Below are 17354 nucleotides of genomic sequence, written 5' to 3'. Positions count from 1 at the left end.
GCAAAGAAGGCAGATGCTAAAGAGGTTGGACTTAATCTCACAATTCACTTTATTGGTTTTCGAAAAATAGACATGATTCCAAAAATGAGTAATGAGAATAAAGTAACAGACGATGATGCCATACATCAATATCTTGGACATTTCATAACTTGTTTTGAGAACACTAGAGGGATAAGCCTTGTAAACACAATCAATTAAACACATAACTGGATGTCCTTGAAATGATCAAACTTTGACACAATGGATACATTAGATCGGCAAAACACTCAAAACTGTCAAGGATAGTGCTTCCGATTGGGCTTTTTCCCTGGGAAGAGTTTGTCAAAAAAAATTCTCAAAATGGCCTGCTCCTTTCTAGCATGGGTCTTTGAGAGTTTTTTTATTATAGACCCGTTCATCAAACTTTATGTTGAGCGATGATATTGGTGTTGGGGCGCTAATCTTTTCAAACTTTCCTCGAGCTACTATTTGGGTGCGCTTTCTGGGGGTTTGGGACAGGGCACCTGAAATACAATAAATGTCTCTAGGATACATGAGTAAATGACCGAAAGAGCATGTGACTCCCCGCAGAGCGCCAATTCATTTGTCAGAATAATTAAGTTCCAAAAGGGCCTGACATACTGTACATAATGATGCTGAAATCTTCTTGAGACACCCTCGTCTCATCGTGTCGAGACGTTCGTGTCTTTGGATTGGTTTTGTTTTCTACAAGAAGCCACAAAAGTGGAGAAGAGAACATTAGAGGTGGTTCAAGCGGATGCCACATCCTGGAGATATGGGCTACATACAAAAACAAACCAGTTTTTGACATCTAACACTGATTGTTTTTATACCAACACAGCACGCCACGCGCACACAAACGCATTCACTGCCAACCCGCCCAGTTAAACTGCAAAGAAGAGTAGTTGTACCTTCTTAGATTCTCCATGTCCTCGATGGTCTCTGGTAACGCAACTCCTTTCATCTCCGGCAACAATGTCACCAAGCCACAGTTAACCACTGACATAACCCCTTCAACAACAAAAACACACACAGGATTGCTAGTACTGCCTCATTCATTTATAAATGGCATCTGACATGAACGTGGCATTAAGTTGGCGGGACGTTCGACAGTACCATAGACACAAAATGGAAGCTCCTGCCAGAAGGTTGCCAGCCTGTAAAGCAGCAACGGGGCCACGACGACACCAGCGTCACAGGCTGATGAACACACGCACACGCCCAGATTTCTATGCAAATAGACATGGTCATACGAGTAGTAACTTCATGAGTAAGTAATTGTAATATTTTTTCTGTACCACCTACACTACTCACAAAACGTTAGGGCTATTGATCTCTCTGGTAAATTTTAGGTTGAAGGATCAAGGAGGCAAAAGAGTTAAGAGAAGGTCAAATTAAGATGACCTGGAAAGGTAATAGTGGATTTCAGGTTTGTCCTGAAATATCCCAAACCTTTTGTGAGTAGTGTCTACATTAGCAAAAGACAGAGGACGTACTGTTGCACAAGAATGCCAAAATATTTGATGACATTTATAGTGTCTATAATAATGACTCTTATTCTGGTCATTGGTTATTGCTCCAGATAACCCATTTACAATATTGCCGTTATCAGAAACATAGCAGAAGATTTGATATCTTTGAGAGTTTGTCTGAGGACAACGCGGCAAGGTAGTGTTTATTACATCTGCCTATCCTGTTTCGAACCTTTGCTCCAGCCTTCCTAAGTGGTGTCTATTTGACCTCCCTGTGCCGGCGAGGGTTGAGTTTGTTCGTATGTGTACTGATGACCGGTCCGTCCGGGGCCTATCCTGCCTTTCTCCGAAAGTCAGCTGGGATAAGTGCGCCATAGAAAATCATTGGAGCGTATCTGAGTTTCAGGCTTAGAAAAACTGTTACTTAATCCTTGTAAACCTGCTGTACTGCTTCATTCTGGCAGCACACACCTTGCACTTTGTCCTCTTCAAAAGGAAGTATAAGACAAACATAGACAATCGCCACTTTCACACCTCAGAGTGGTGGGATACAGCTCTGTGTTTGCAAAGCTGAGCGTCTCGAGTGAAATCGCAATGGCGAGCCTCCCGGTGAACGCCACAGCTTTTTTCAACCAGGAAAACTCTGCAGAGAAGGTTCCGTTACAGAAATGAGGATTATGTCACACGAGCGCGGCAGGGCTCACCTCAAAACCTACCTGAGGAAACGAAGGGCGCGGCGAGGCAGGCGAGGCCTCCGATTAAATTGGTGCTCGCCAGCAGGGAGCGACGGCCGATTCGGTCAACCAGCAGGTAGAAAATGAGACCCGTGGGGAGCTCCACCACCGAAGCGATGAAGAAGTCCAGGAAGTGGTTGTCACCCGTGATCCCCAGTCGCAAAACCAGGCCGTAGAACACTATGCTGCTGGAAAACCTGCAGATGGGGAATGAAGGCAAACACTTGACTGTGGGAAGGAGTCCGGTCCAACCACGAGGATCATCAAACTGACTTGCCAGGCATAAATTAAAATGAATGTGTTCCTCCTGATGAAGGGTGTCCTAAACAAGTCCAGAAAAGATACAGGATGTTGTTGTTTCTTCTCCAGAGGAATCATCTGAAGTGAACCCAAATATGTAGCTGTATTTTGATCATGGTTCTTAAATAAAAATGACCATGCAGTCATCACAAAAAGTTATGGATATTTGGCCTTTGGATGAAATTTTAGGATCAACCTAAATGCACTCTAACCTTTCAAAGGTCGTCTTTCAGCACTTTATGCACAACTTGCTGTTCCCTAAAACGGAGCTGAGCAGTAAAATTCACTCGAGGTATTTGAGCCAAGAAAATTTCCAAGGACGTCCACTTCTATGCTTTTGTGACTTTTCCAGTCTCTCTATCTCTACAACCTGCCGATGGCACTCCGTGACAATCTCTGTGGTCACTTCCTTCTGAGAACATCCCATTTTGAACCTTCACAATAGTTAGACAACGCCAATTTAAGTTAACATGGAAAGCATCTTAGGTACATTCTGAAATTTCACCCAAAGTCCTATTTGTGACTAGCGCACCTCCTCGAAGTTCTGTGGCAAGCTTCTCCCGTTGCACTTAGCGACATCGGACATGATCTTCATAGCCTCAGAGTTCCTCTTTTGGGAGAAGAGCCAGCGTGGAGACTCGGGAACTATCCTGATCAAACACGTCTTTAATGGATGCCCTGAATTTGAATATGGATGTAGTAGAGCAGTAAATATAGATACCAGTAGTATGGGATAAAGAGGAACAAGGGTAGCGTCATGATGAGTTGCAAAGTCTTCCAGGAGGGCACAAGGTAAGCCAAACCAGGCAGGATCACCATTCCGATGGAGAAGAAGGACCGGCACACCATGGACACAAATTTCCTGTTGTTTGAGCTGAATAACTCAAACACTGAATTTGGATTAGATTGACGATTCTTTGAGACATTTGGAAAAGCCCAACAATTCTTTGTCCTAGAACAGGTTTCACTCAATTTGATATCAGAATTTTGCAGGAAAAAAAAGCGTCAACCTACACAATACATAGCAGGACGTCCACACTCCCTTTTCAAAAAAGCCTTGCAGGAAGCGAAATGCCAGAAGCATTGGGTACCACGGTGACAGCATGACGCCCACGCCCACGATGCCGAGGCAAAACATGAAGGCAATAAAACAGGGCTTCCTGCCAAACCTGTGAGAAAGACGAGTTGTGGCATTTCATTTTCTCAGATTTATTCTACAAGAATAAATGTTGGTAGGCAAACCTGTCAGATATGTAGCCAGTGACGAAAGCGCCGATGAATAGCCCACTTGCCATCGCGACTTGATTGAGATCAGCCAGCCAGGATCTCTCGCACACCAACGAGAACTGCGGGGCAGAAGATTTGGTGAGCCAGCGGGTGGAGATTCCTGACCGCCCACAGAGGGGTCTCCTACTCGGGAAGGAGTCTTGGAGTCTCCAAACAAAAGTCACTCCATTTGTTGCTTGTCTTTTGTTGTTGTTGTTGTTGTTGTTGTTTATAGTCTGACAATGGAGGGCTGAAAATGTCTTACTCTGGAGGGGATCTCAGAGTCTCTGATAATCCCATACAAAAAAAATCACTAGATTAGTTTTTGGTTTTTGTATGGGCTTTTGTGAAAATAGTCGCCGGATGTGTTGGGAAGGTTGCTAAAATTTGTGACAGAGTCACATGAAGGAAGGAGAGTCATTTGTAGGCAGGCTGCATAGGGGTAAGCATTGCTTGCTCTGGAGGGAAACTCGGAGCTTCAAGAAGTCTTCGATACCACAAAAAAAATATTTATTTTTCTTCTTTAAAAAAAAAAAAAATGGTGTGAGACACGTGAATAAAGCAGATACATTTGCAGTCTGGCCTTGGATTAGTGAACATATGCTCTGGAGGGAACTAGACTTTTTCTGAAAAATTGTCACCAGAGTGGTCGGAAAAGTTGTTAATTTAGTTGACAGTTCAGTGGATGAAGGCGATTTATTTGCAGTCTGGCCATGAATGGGTGAACATCTGGTCTCGGAGTCGACGGAAGTTTTTGACAACACCACAAAAGTCACAGGATTTGTTGCTAGTCGCCTTTTTTCTTTTTTTAGTCATCGTCCGTGTCTACCTAAAAGAGACCCTTAGAGTGATAGCACAGCTCAGGAAAGTGAAGTTGAACATTACTTTAGAAAACACTGCGAACAAATTGTGAAAGTACCTCTGAAACAATTGAGGAGTAGCTCTTCCCAAAAGCCCAGCCGCCATCACAAGGTATCACAAGGCTATTATTGGAGGCTCGCCGTCGATCCAGTTCAGTGCAATTACTCTGACTCAGGTTCAAGTCGAACCTGTCGCAGTGGCTGAAGGACGCTTCCGAGCGGGGGATGGTGACTTCCCTCACCTCCGCCGCCGTCCAGCCGCACTCCGCCCGGAGCTGCTCGGCCTCGGGGATGGCGCACCAGTGATCCGGCGTCTTGCCGAGGAAAACAACCCCTACCAGGACAAAGGAGAAGGGGATCAGCGGCAGGGAACATAGCACCACCAGTCTCTTCTGGAAAAGTCCAAAGTCTCCAGTTTGCACGATGAGGTCGCTGAAGTCTGCCATTACTACTAATAATGTCTTTGGAGGAGTGGGGGGGGTTTGTTGTTTATATGGTGCTATCTGTAGCAGCTCAAAGTCCTGCTTTCATCAGCAGTCTTGTCGTCTCTTCCTGGAAGGGAAGCGACTTTCACATTGACCTTATTGTCTTTTTGACAAGCTGAGTCCACTTTCATTTTTCAAAACAACTTCTTCATTGGTTTCCTTTTGACTACTCAGCTGACCGTTCGAGTTACTAAATCAAATGAGTCTTAAGTATACAAGATCTGAATTGAAAATCATCTGATAGTGTTTGTCACAAATAATATTGTCTTTGTAAAAGCACTTAGATTTTGAAGTGGGGTACGGGCCGCCGCGCTAAACACGACGCTAAAGAGTCCTGTATTATTTGTTGTATTAATTTAGCTGTATTTGTTTTTCTCAAAAATAGGTTTTCTTAAAATGTTGATGTTGTTTTTCAAGAAAAAGTCAAAATAAGAAAACAAATATAATATTGACTATAAAGTTGGGTAAATTAAATTTGATAGATAGTTTTTTTTAACGTTAGGGGAATACATCTGAATTCTTACAAACAAATGTATCATGAGAATTAGAAAAAAAAGCAGCATTTGAAAAAAAAAGAAAACGTTTTCCAGAAAAAAAGTTGGAATCTTACCAGAATATTTTTTATTTTTAAGGGGAAAAAAGTCTTCATATTATGTCAATTAAATTCTATACAAATATTGCACTTTTTTTAAAGAGAAAAAGTCATATTTTATCTTATCTATTATCTTGTTGGAGTGAACTTTTAGTCTTAAGCTTATGAGAATTAAGTCTTTGTTGTTGTTGTTTTGGAAAAGTTACATTTATGACAAAGTTGCATTCTTTCCATAATCAATATGTCATCTTATAGGACTAAATACAGATTTCTTCTTTTTTGAGAATTTATATATATATATATATATATATATATATATGAGGTTCATATTTTTATGGTGAAAAAAATCAGAGTTTTACGGGAATAAATGCTTCTTCTTTTTTCAAGATAAAGACATGAGTTTATGTCATGATATGATGCATATTGGTGCTGATAGTGGGTAATCAGTCTAGTTAATGATTGACATGTCTGCATGTTTTCTTGCCGCCTTACCTCAGATTTAAAAAAACAAACAAAAAAAAACCGCAAGGACCTTTGTCACGCCGTCTTTGTCGGTTTTGACAGCTCAAGCGCGCAGCTGTGCCGGTTGTATGGCAACTCTTATCAGTGTCTGCGCCTCTGCCTGGCCATTGTTTAGCCTCCGCTCCCATGTAAAGTGAATTTACGCAGCGCTGACAGCGCGCGTATTCAGGCTCTTGTCTCCATAGCGACAAGAAACAAAAATATCCTTCCTTGGGCGTACTTGTCAAGGTGCAACTATGTAACTGTGCAGTAGATGGCACTCTTTTTTTTTTTGCTTTGACAAATCCGGATCATGTTCATTCTGTATGTGTTTGTAATAGTAACTCTGCTGCCGTTTTTCATGGTAATTAATAAGGGGAACGTATTTGCAGAATTTTGCTATTCGTGGTCAGGCTCTATCTCCTGCGAATAGTGAGGGACTCCTCTTTTACAACCTTTTTTACTTGGGGGGAGTTTAATCAGGGAAAATAAGTCTTTTTTTTTTTTTTTAGCCCTTAAAAAAACAGAATCTGATTTGTTTCTTGTAAAATTATTATGATCCTTTTTCTCATATCACAATTTTTTTTTTAAATAAGCAATAATAACTTTCGAGATTTTTACTCAAAATACATTTTGTATTAAAATACAACTTTATTCTCAAATTCTTACAAAAAATATTGTTGTGTAACATATGTAAATCGAAAAATATGTTGAAAAACTCAACCTCATTCTCATCTCTCTCTCAAGACTTAAATAAATAAATAAATTCTCATTGTGACTTTTTCTCAAAAAATAAATTGTATCTATAAAAAAACTTTGTTGTCATTGCAACTTACAAAATACAAATATATCGTCCTAATTTAGTTTCAAATTTTTTCAAACTATCCTGTTAAAATTACATGTTTGTTTCCCCTGAAAAATAAATCTAGTAGAAATACATCTTATTTCTCATATTAAGACTATTTGAACTTAATTCCCGCAATATCAGTTATCTAAAAAAAAATCGGACGTAAAAGAATATGACTTTTCTCATAAGAATTGTTTTTCTTGAGAATGTACCGCATTATTTTTTTAATATTACCCTTTTTTTCTTTAATTTTTTTTCATTCTCAAATGTCAGCGGAAGTTAAAAGTAATAAAAAAAAAAACATTTTCGTAACATTATGACTTTTTTTTATGTCACAATTTTAGCTTGAAAAATACAGCTATTCTCACAAATAAAAGAAATACATTATTCTTTTAACATTAACCTTTTTTTTTTCTTGAAAACTTTTCTTGCAAAAATAATGACTTCCGTTAGTTGTTAGTAGAAAATAATTCCTGACTTGAAAAAAATTTGTAAAAAAAAAACCTCACAGTGTAACTAACATATTTATCATATTTGGTGGAAACTGCTATCACACTGAAATGCATTTCTTAAAAGCGCCTCTTTTTTTTATTGCCACAGAAATAACACGTACAGTATAAAGCAGAACATTTTAAGTGTTAATCAACAGACTCCAGTTCCAAATGTTCTTGGCATTTGTCGCTCTGCTCTGTGTGGTTCCCCGTCGGTTCTTGGGTGCCTTCGGAGGGTTCTTGTGTTGTCGTGTTGTCCGCGGGTTCGATGTGGGAGATGGCGAAGGAGCCGGCAATCTCCTTCAGGAGCGCCTGCTCGGCTTTCAGTTTGACCAGCTCCTGGCCCAGATGGCTTTCCAGCGGAGCGGCGGGCCCGACGGGGGCGGCGCTCGTCAGCTCCTCGTGATGTTCCTCCTGCGTCTCCTTCTGAGGGACCTCCTCTTTCGTTCCCTCGTCCGATTGACCACCGGCTGCTTGCACCTTCTCGTAGAGACTCTTCCTCTCATCTTGCAAAGCCCTGCACAGACTTTCCAGCTTCTGGTTCTTGATGTTGACCACCTCCAGCTCCTTGTCCCTCACTGCTTTCTGCAGAGAACATTTCATGCATCCATGATGTCAAAAATCGTACACGCTGAAACGGAAAAACAAAGTTATTTAGGAAAGTAGTCCTTAAGTTGTGATATTCCGCCTTAAAAGTAGAATAGCTATGTTTAACCTTTTAAAAAAGTTAGTCATCTTCAAAGCTAAGTGTGGTATGGCTACACAGCATATTATACTGCCCCCTTGTGGTCAAGGCATGCACATCAGAAAGAGTAGCGCAATACCCATTGAATTATTATGCTGAATTTTTTTTTTTCCAATACATTCATAATGGCCGTCAATTTTACGCTGAAATTCGCTTATTCGCAGGCCGCCCTATAAATCGTGTGATCTCATTTTTTGAGGCTGACATCTCCCGCCGCTTCGTTTGAGCTATAATGAGCATCACACATGCAGTACATCAGTTGATTAGGGAAGAACAAAGGCAAAAAGGCCCCTTACATCCGTCACCATGTCGACGAGGCTCTTGCTGCAGCCGTCGAAGCGACTCTTCCATGATTGACACTCTTTCTCCAGCTTCTTCATCTTCTTGGCCATCTTGAAACACAACAAGCATGTTAAGCGGCTAAAAATATCCTCCTCGCTCTTCCCTATTCCCTTTTCCTTCAAAGGCTGCCGTTCGTACTTTATCCATGTCCTGTTTGAAGCTGCTGTAGATGCTGTTACTTTTTGAAACGGTGCCCTGGATCTCGTCAAACTTCTTGGAGTACATGTCGAGCTGAGGATACAGAAGCAGTGTTATCATTCAAAGATAATAATAATAATAATAATAATAAAAAAAGAAAACAACGAAGACTGGGAATTTGCATCCGCGTAAATAACAGAGATACTGCAAATATTTTTTAGACACAGTTAATGTGTAACTAAGTAGTGCTTTCAAAAATAAGGATGTTTCTTTCTTTTTTTTCTCAATGCCGTTTTTTTAAAGTCACACTATTATGAAAATTGCCATACATATTATTGGGGGGTGGGGCATAATATTCCAACCATAATAAATGATGCTTTTTCGAAATAAGTCGTGTATTTCTGAAAAAAAAAGTTCTGATCAAAATTATAGTTGTATTTTTATCTGTTAATATATTTTTTTTAATGTGACACGAATACAGCCGTATTTTTTTATTTATTTTTAGATAAAAAGTCAGATCTGAAATTGGTAGTCAATAAATGATAACATGAGTGAAAAAAAATTCAGGAAAAAGTTGTGATCTTACAAGAGTACAATATTATTTTGAGAATTATTATTTATTTTTCATTTTTTAAAGTTGCATTGCTACGAGTAGGCACGGGTCGATTACCGTTTTCACGGTTTAGTGTGGTTTTAAAAAGTCAAGGTTTCAATAACCGCGAATGCTGGCTGTCACCAGTAACAAGCTCTTCTTTTCTTTGTTGAAGTGACCTCTAAGCATGGCACAATATGATTGGCTGCTTGCAGAGTTGAGTAAAGAAGAAATTAATTCATTGCATTCATTCAACTAACTCTCCTTCTTGTGAGCGACGAAAGAGACACTCTAAACACCGATGCCTTTTTGCTCTGTGCATTGCAAAAAAAACAAAAAAGTTGTGCCAGCGGGTACTACTTTGCCCCAAGGACAACATGAGCAGCCCACAGGAAGGTTCTAAAAAAAAAGCTCACCAGTGATGGGACACTGTGACTTACTAAGAACAATGTTTTAATTATTCTTAGTTTTAGTTTTTTCTATATTTAATTAATAGCTAATAAGAAATACAGTCTACTTAAGAAACAATCAAAGTTGTCCAAAACAAAACATTTATTTCCACCCATGCTGCTACGAGCGTACCTGCGCCTTCATGTCCACCTCGTTCTCCTTCAAGAGTTTGGCTTGCGACCTGTACTCTGCTGCCTTTTGTAGCAGCTGTGGAGACATTTGGCAAGGTTGAGTATGAGAATACGGCACCGAAGCAAAACTGGAACTTCGTTCCACTTGAAGAAGGCGACGTACGAGCTCCCTCTCCAGCTTGTGTTTTTCCTGAGCCTCTTTCAGCAACAAGTTGGCCTGCGATAGCTTGGTGTCCAGAAGCTTCTCCTTCAGGTCACGGTGCTTGAACACCTTCTCCAGGTTCTGCGAGTTAACGTTTTGGAGGTTAAATGTCTCGTTCAAGCTGAAGCTAAGGTCGCGGAACTTCGAAGGTTAATATCCTATATAGTCTTACGAGAAAAGTTTTCAAGATCTAAAAGTTGTGCTTTTAGAAATGAAAATTAGTCTCGGGGTCATGTAGGAAGTTGTGCTTTTACGAGAAAGTTAATGTTATGAGGAAAACGATATGTATTTTTTTTAGATAAAAATTACTGTACTCTTTAAAAAATAATAATAATAATTTTTAAGATAAGTGGTCATGTTACAAGAATCACATTATTCTGCACTAGTAGAGATAAATGTTATAATGGTACGGGAATAAAGTCATGTTTTGCTCAAGATGCTATCTCACAGAGCACATTTAGAGTTTTTTGTCAGGTTGTACGTTAGAAAACAAAAAGTCTCAATCATACAGGAATAAAGTTCCTTTTTTTTGGGAGAAAAAAAAAATATTTTCCAAGAATATAAAGTCTTATTACAAGAACCCTGTAGGCATATTTTTCTCTATATGTCAAACAAAAATCTGCACACAATTTTATTTAATTTTATTTTATTTTATGGATAATGAAATGTAGAGAATTGAATGTTACTACTGTTTTAAGTTCAGAAAAAAAACACTCAAACAAAAATCGAATTATGTTTTTGAAATAAAAAAAAATAAAAAAATTTACCAGAAAAAGTTAGGATAAAAAGTCATAATTATATTACAATAAAGTTGTATTTCTTTCATTATTTTTGAGGGGATAGAGTTGTATTCTGTATGAGGGAAAAAATGTAATGTTATTGGGGAAAACATTTATTTGAAGTCATGACCTTGGCAGAGAAAAGTCTTGTTTTTGGTGAAAAAAGTTGTAATTTTACAAGAATAAAATCTCAAATTCTATTAAAAAATGTCTTCTTTTTTTTTTAAGAGACAAGTTTAATGTAATGAGAAACACAAATTGTATTTTAAAGGAAAAAATACTCACAAAGAAATTACAATATTTTTGAGGAAAAAGTCTAAATTTAACAAAAATGAAGTCATATTTCTTAAGATTTTTTTTTTTAGAGATGGAGTCTTAACAGGAATAAAGTTAGATCATTTTTGGATTAACTATTTTTTTTCTTAAATTGAAATTGTCTTGGGGTGAAAAACTATTTATTTACAGAAAAATTACTTTTCGATTTAAAAGTTCTGATCTTGAGAAAAGAAAGTCATGTTTTGGGAGACAATAAAATGTAATCTTGCAAGAATGAATTTATATAGATTACCTTTATCGTTTTTATTTTTCGAGAAGAAACGTATCACCGTTATCATGTTAAGAAAATAATCTCCCTTTGAACAGAAAATCCTGCAAGGTTCAGAGTTCCCATTGTATTAGACATATTTCAGCACATTACAGTGCAAAAACTGCACCCACGTATAGAATCGGCCCGGCAGTGTCCATGAAACTGCGATGGCACGTTGGCCTTGAACGGGGAAGAACGTACGTACCGCCTCTCGCTGGTCGTACTGCGTGATGAGGCCTTTGAGTTTGTCGGCCAGGCCGCTGTTCTCCTGGCACAGCGCGGTGTTGCGGCTGCTGTGCTCCTCGATCTGGGCCTGGATGTCGCTCAGGGTTCCCTGGAAGTGGGTGGTGATCTCCTTCCGCTTCAGGTCGTCCTCCCGGCACCTCTGCAGCGTCTCCTCCTGCCGACATTTTTTCAATTTGCGGCAAGATGAAACTGGATTTGTTTGAATTTTTTTCAGGGCGTGTGCAGGGAAGAGGGTTCTTTATGGTTTTTTTTGTTTGTCTTTTTCAGGGATGTGATTTTTCCGCTAATTCGCGGAATTCCGCTTTTTTTATCTCCAAAAATAAAATGTTACAATTTTTTAAGTGGTAAAAAATCCGATTTCGTCTCAACGGCGTTCCATTTTAGTGTTTCCGTAACTGAAATGAAACGGATCTTGCGATTGGCCGAAGTCTCCGTGTTGACCAATAAACGCGCTTGTTATAAAGGCATAGGCGTATGCCGTTGTTCATTTCTCAGACGTTTTTGCCGGCTGTTTAAAGAAAGATGTCCGTGATCGAACGCAAAGATGCTCCGCGAGTTAAGGAAATTGACAAGATCGTAAAAAACAAGTTTCGATGGGACCGGTTAGAGAAGGATATACAAATGTTAGAAAGAAGACTGTGACGAATTTGTTCAGTGACTTTATTCGGAAGATCGATCGTGCCGGGAAAGCGCTTTGCATTTGGTGCCGTGACACCGTTGACGATGGTGCGAGAGGTTTCAAAGCTCTCGGAAGTCACGCAAAGAGCAAAAAACACGTGAAAGAACTCCAGTCAAGAACAACAAATTATTCCATCGCTGGAAGTTTCGGTGCCCGAACGAAAACTCCACAACTTTACGGCCTCCATCCCTTATTGACATCACAATCGGAAGCGGTAATCGAGAGACGTGAACCTGCACCAGTTGCTGACAGAGTCGTGAATTTTGAGGTCGGTGGTAAACGTTTCAAATGAATCGAAATCAAATTTTCGAAAATATTATAACGTAATAAAAATGGCCATAAATATTTAACATGGTTACTCATTGACACAAACTCAAATGAATGCTGCATGTTTGCACTTTTCAGCTTTCAATATGTTGACTGTCTTGATGTATGCACTTACAGAGATGATCTTAGTCAATCATGCATTCCACGAATGCATGATTGTGTTTTTACCAGAGCTTTTGCTGCATGAGCTATTTTATGTTTTTGTCATGCATTATGTATTAAATTAAGAATGATTGATTAAATGATTTATTGCATGGTAAATATATATGATGATATTCTCAGTGATAGTTTTTAAAAGCAAAGGCAGTCCAATGTTTTTGAATGTGACTGATTTTGAGTTGACTAAAACTGCAATTTTATATGGGATAGTTCAATATACATTGAAAATTTATACTGTTGTTTTGTCCATTTCTTTGTCGTCTGAGTGCATTGAAAGTACTTAAAAACACGGGAAAACCCATGAGCTCTGGACCGAGCTGAGTGCCCGCGGCCCCCCCCCAGACCCCCCCGGCTAAATTTTCAGATCATTTCACTTTGGTCAAATCACATCCCTGCTTTTTTGACTGAAGATTCAAATGATTGATCCGGCCGAGTCACCTTCAAGGTCTTGTTGTGCCTCTGCAGTTCCCGGCAGAGTCCCTCTAATTTGCTGCGAGCCAGGACGGCGCGACTGTGCTCACTCTGCAGTTGGTCCTTCTCCTTCATCACCTGCAGAAGTTTCTTCTGCAGAACCTTCAGCTGCTTCTGGTCGCTTCGGTGCTCCTCCAGCTGCAAGCACACAACGGCGCATGGCGTGGTCATCCCGGCGCTTACGCTCGGAGATTAAGCGCGGGATTAGTCCGGTTTGGCTCGCGCCTGCGCTAAATCTACCCACCAGCTCGGCGTGCTTCTTGATGGTGGCTTCCAGTTTTTGCTCGGGCGTGTCGAGTTTGTTCAGACTTTGCATGAGGACCATGGCGTCTTTCCCTGAGCAGCAACAGAGGATCTCAGATTTAGAGTTAATTCCTTCTAAATCACGACCCGATACATTTGAGGACATAAAGCGTACTTTTCAATCAGTCGGTACAATTTGGACGCTTGCATATTAATCCTGATTGAAAAAGCATCTTGCTTTGCAATGATGATGTTTTGTTGTTGGGATTGAAAGTTGATCAACTAAATTAAAAGTGAAATCCACTTTTGAGGTTTTGTCCTTGCTAGAACCAGATTCCAAATCCCTGTCTTGAACTTGATCCAGATTGGAAATATTCAATTTGTCTTTGGGTCACACAGAAGCTTCACATTGAATTGATTCAAAATCAATTCAAAACATTTTGATTGGAATCCAGGTTTTACATACAAACCCAGATTCCAGATTATTGGTGACAGTTCGATCCATTTGTTCTTGGATTATATCGAAGAGACACACAACTTTCATCTGTTTGTCTGCGTGAAAACATTATTCTAGTCCACATTCTGGATCTAGATCATGAAAGAAACATATCCATTTCTCCATGGATCAAGCTGATGCTACAAAAAAAACCAAATCAAATATCTTTTAAAAAATTATCATATTTCCAGGTGGTTTCATTTACAAGCCATTGAATTGATCGCAATTTAACTGTTCTGATTGCAATCTATTCAATGCCTTGAGAAAATCTGGAAGAAGAAAAAATATTGAAAATGTTCCAAAAAATGATTTGAATCTTTATTCACACTTAATTCAATCTATTCACTTTTTGATTTAGATCTATTCTAAAAAAAATTATTTGAATCCAGATTTTTGGGATCCACATGAATAATGGAATGTTCTCCATTTATGTCATGATAACAAAACTCCAAAGATTCATGAATCCAGATTTGAGTTACAAAATCACATTGAATCGCAATCTGATTGTGTCAGCCATACGCAACCTACCCAAGCTTTTGAGCATCTTTTTCTCCAGTTTCTGGTCCCGTCGGGTGTTTCTGTGGACCCCCTCCGTGTCTTCCGGCTCATCTGGAGCCTCGTCAGCCTGGTAGAAGCTGATAATGTCCTCCAGTTGCTTGCCCAGGTCGTCGGTCAGGTCCGCGTTTGGCTCTCCGACGGAAACCGCCCGGGTGCTTTCGGCCTGTGTGCTGTTCTCTGGACAAGACTCCATCTTTGTTTTGGGTGACTGAGAAGCAATCATTTATCGTCAGGATTAATTAAACAAGAATGTAAGGATTAAATAGTGGTTTTGATTTTTGTTTGGATTTTTTTATTTCTATGGGGAGAAAATGTAAATCACAACAAACTGAAGGTTGACCAGATTGTTTTACCTCAGAGTTTCCACCATATTTAGAATTAAATAGGATAAAAAAAAAAAAAAAGAAGTAATTTCAGTAGTCAAACATTGACTTAATTTCTTCTGGTTTTGAATGATTCGTAATGTTTAGGTCATAGGGAAAAGGAAATCACCAGTAGTACTGAAAAGTAGTAATGTCACGCTTTCATTTTTCTTAACCAATTCTTACTAAATTGATGGGAAAAGTGCATATTCTGCTTAACTCATTCACTGCCATTGACGGCTATAAACGTCAAAATTTTATTTGAACTATTTCTACTAGTTTAACATTTTTTCCCCCACTTTAGTTAACAAAAGTATGAAAACCTAGAAAAAAAAGACATTTAGAACAGATAAAATTTTTGATTAATCGTGAGTTAACTAGTGAAGTCATGCGATTACTTACCGTTAAAAAATTTAACCGCCTGATGCCCCTAATTTTTTAATAATATTTTCCTATAAAAAAACCAAAATAATATATTTTTTTATTTATAATTTTTTCTTTAAAAAAAAAGAAGTTTTTCTTATGACTTCTCTAGTTAACTCACAATCAAATTTTATATCTGTTCTAAATGTTCAATAATTTTTTTTAATTTAGGTTTTCATAGTCTTGTTAACAAAAGTGGAAGAAAAAAAACTAATAGAAATTGTTCAAATGAATTTTTGACGTCTATAGCCGTCAATGGCAGTGAATAAGTTAAAAGTCACATCTGGACCCTTTTTGAAAAGAAAAGATGATTCAAAAAGGTAGTAATTGTACTCCTTTGTGTGCAAACTAATGTCATATTCTTCCATTTTTCATGCAGCATTTCATGCTAAATTGGTATGAAACATGCACTTATGATCGCAAGTTTGTCAGATGAAATGATTCAAAGAGGTACTGGAATGATGGAAAACAAGCAATAATGTTCCACAGAGTGCCAGTCGGTGAATGTTTACGCGCATAAAATTAGCGCAGCCTTCGCGCTGCTTTCACAAGCTGAGCACATGGCACCTGTTCCAGAGCCACTGGCTATTTTAAGACCCTCTTTATATGGGCAAGACATTTATTTATTTCCTCCTAAACCCTCGCTATTGATGGTAGGCAATGGCGGCGGCAGCGGCTGCGTGCACAAAAAACCCTGCAGTGATTTGCTTTAAAAATTGGTGTAAAGGATGTAAAAATCCCAAGATGTTGTCATGCCGTCGCTATTGTGTAAGTCGATGACAAATATAGCCATCAAACAAGCGCTGTTAAATACCACAATGTAAAAACAAAACAACACAGCGTTGTGTAAGGTTAATTCGATGTTCATGCCAGCGAACACGCAAAAGTGGTCTTACCGGGACCGAGGGCCGGAGGGGGAAAGGCAAAGCGTGGAGGGGCTCGCACAGGCTGCCTGCCACCACAGATGCAACAGCTGTGATAAGACCAACTCAAAATAGACCAACCCCCAAGCAGGGGGAGGACAGGACAGGACAGGACAGGACGCTATAACCCCTCAAAAACAGCTGCCACCTTGTCACATACTGTTCGTGCACACTACGGGTCACTGAGCGCTTGCTCACCAATTCACAAATATTTGGTCCAGGAATTTGTATTAACTTATTCCCAACTCTTCGGCTACTCCGCCTTCAGTATCTGTATGATAGATTTTTGGGGTCCAATCAGATTCCGACCTCTATGTCAGGGGTCAGCGACCTTTACTGTCAAAAGAGCCATTTTAGGCCAAATAAATAACCAAAAATATGTCTGGAGCCGCAAAAAAATACATAGAGATTAATTTTCTTCCACCTTTCAGATTTTTGGGGTAATTTTTCGTACTTAGTTTTTCATACACTTTTCCGCCTTTCTGTCAAATTTCTGACATTTTTGGCAATTGTACGGACATATTATGGTTATTTTCAGCCTCTCGTCTTCCTTTTGTATGTTTTTATGTCGATTTTATGTTTTTGGGGGAGGGGGTTACGTTTATTTTCTGCCTTTTTTGCCATCAATTTTCTGATCTTTTTGGCAATTTTGTGGACACTTTATGGTCATTTTCAGGATTTCTTCTTTTGTTTTTGGGTATTTTATAGTTACTTTTTGAATGTTTTCCTTTCCGCCTTTTTAAAAATAAAATTTCTGACGTTTTGTTGGCAATTCCAAAAACACTTTATGGTAATTTTATGTCTTTGTGTTTTGGGATGTTTTATAAAAACTTTTTTGAACATTAAATTTTCAGCCTTGTTAACGAAATTGTCATTTTTGGCAATTTCATGGGCATTTTTTTGTGATTTTCTGCATTTCCTCTTACTTTTTGGACATTTTCTGGTAATTAAATT

General features: G+C 39.0%; 2 protein-coding genes across 2 annotated transcripts; both read right to left on the bottom strand.

Moving 5' to 3' along the window:
* Window positions 1-77: 77 nt before the first annotated feature.
* Window positions 78-5078, bottom strand: slc22a3 (solute carrier family 22 member 3). Its single transcript, XM_086094722.1, has 11 exons — window positions 4692-5078; window positions 3749-3852; window positions 3521-3675; window positions 3228-3396; window positions 3039-3156; window positions 2484-2584; window positions 2189-2403; window positions 2007-2115; window positions 1117-1229; window positions 912-1011; window positions 78-705 (listed from the first exon to the last, which is right to left on the bottom strand). The coding sequence occupies exons 1-11, from the start codon at window positions 5076-5078 to the stop codon at window positions 663-665; spliced, it is 1614 nt and encodes a 537-aa protein (XP_085950848.1). The 3' UTR covers window positions 78-662.
* A 2566-nt stretch (window positions 5079-7644) lies between these two features.
* On the bottom strand, window positions 7645-16436 carry txlnbb (taxilin beta b). The gene is made up of 10 exons (XM_086094721.1): window positions 16374-16436; window positions 14663-14900; window positions 13640-13731; window positions 13363-13533; window positions 11719-11913; window positions 10110-10229; window positions 9948-10022; window positions 8774-8866; window positions 8590-8685; window positions 7645-8133 (listed from the first exon to the last, which is right to left on the bottom strand). The coding sequence occupies exons 2-10, from the start codon at window positions 14883-14885 to the stop codon at window positions 7696-7698; spliced, it is 1503 nt and encodes a 500-aa protein (XP_085950847.1). The 5' UTR covers window positions 14886-14900; window positions 16374-16436; the 3' UTR covers window positions 7645-7695.
* Between the last annotated feature and the right edge of the window lie 918 nt (window positions 16437-17354).

Source organism: Leptonotus elevatus, chromosome 14, assembly GCF_054856555.1.
Source record: "Leptonotus elevatus isolate MCC_2025b chromosome 14, RoL_Lele_1.0, whole genome shotgun sequence".
In the NCBI taxonomy this organism is placed as follows: domain Eukaryota; kingdom Metazoa; phylum Chordata; class Actinopteri; order Syngnathiformes; family Syngnathidae; genus Leptonotus; species Leptonotus elevatus.
This window is presented reverse-complemented; position numbering and strand designations above follow the sequence as displayed.

Coding starts and splice junctions, on each gene's coding strand:
- txlnbb (XM_086094721.1), bottom strand. CDS start 14,885: ATGGAGTCTTGTCCAGAGAACAGCACACAGGCCGAAAGCACCCGGGCG. Junction 13,732..14,662: donor AAAGATGCTCAAAAGCTTGG/GTAGGTTGCGTA, acceptor GTTGCTGCTCAG/GGAAAGACGCCATGGTCCTC. Junction 8,867..9,947: donor AGGTGGACATGAAGGCGCAG/GTACGCTCGTAG, acceptor CTGTATCCTCAG/CTCGACATGTACTCCAAGAA.
- slc22a3 (XM_086094722.1), bottom strand. CDS start 5,078: ATGGCAGACTTCAGCGACCTCATCGTGCAAACTGGAGACTTTGGACTT. Junction 3,397..3,520: donor GACGTCCTGCTATGTATTGT/GTAGGTTGACGC, acceptor ATCCAAATTCAG/TGTTTGAGTTATTCAGCTCA. Junction 2,404..2,483: donor TTCATTTTAATTTATGCCTG/GCAAGTCAGTTT, acceptor CCCCATCTGCAG/GTTTTCCAGCAGCATAGTGT.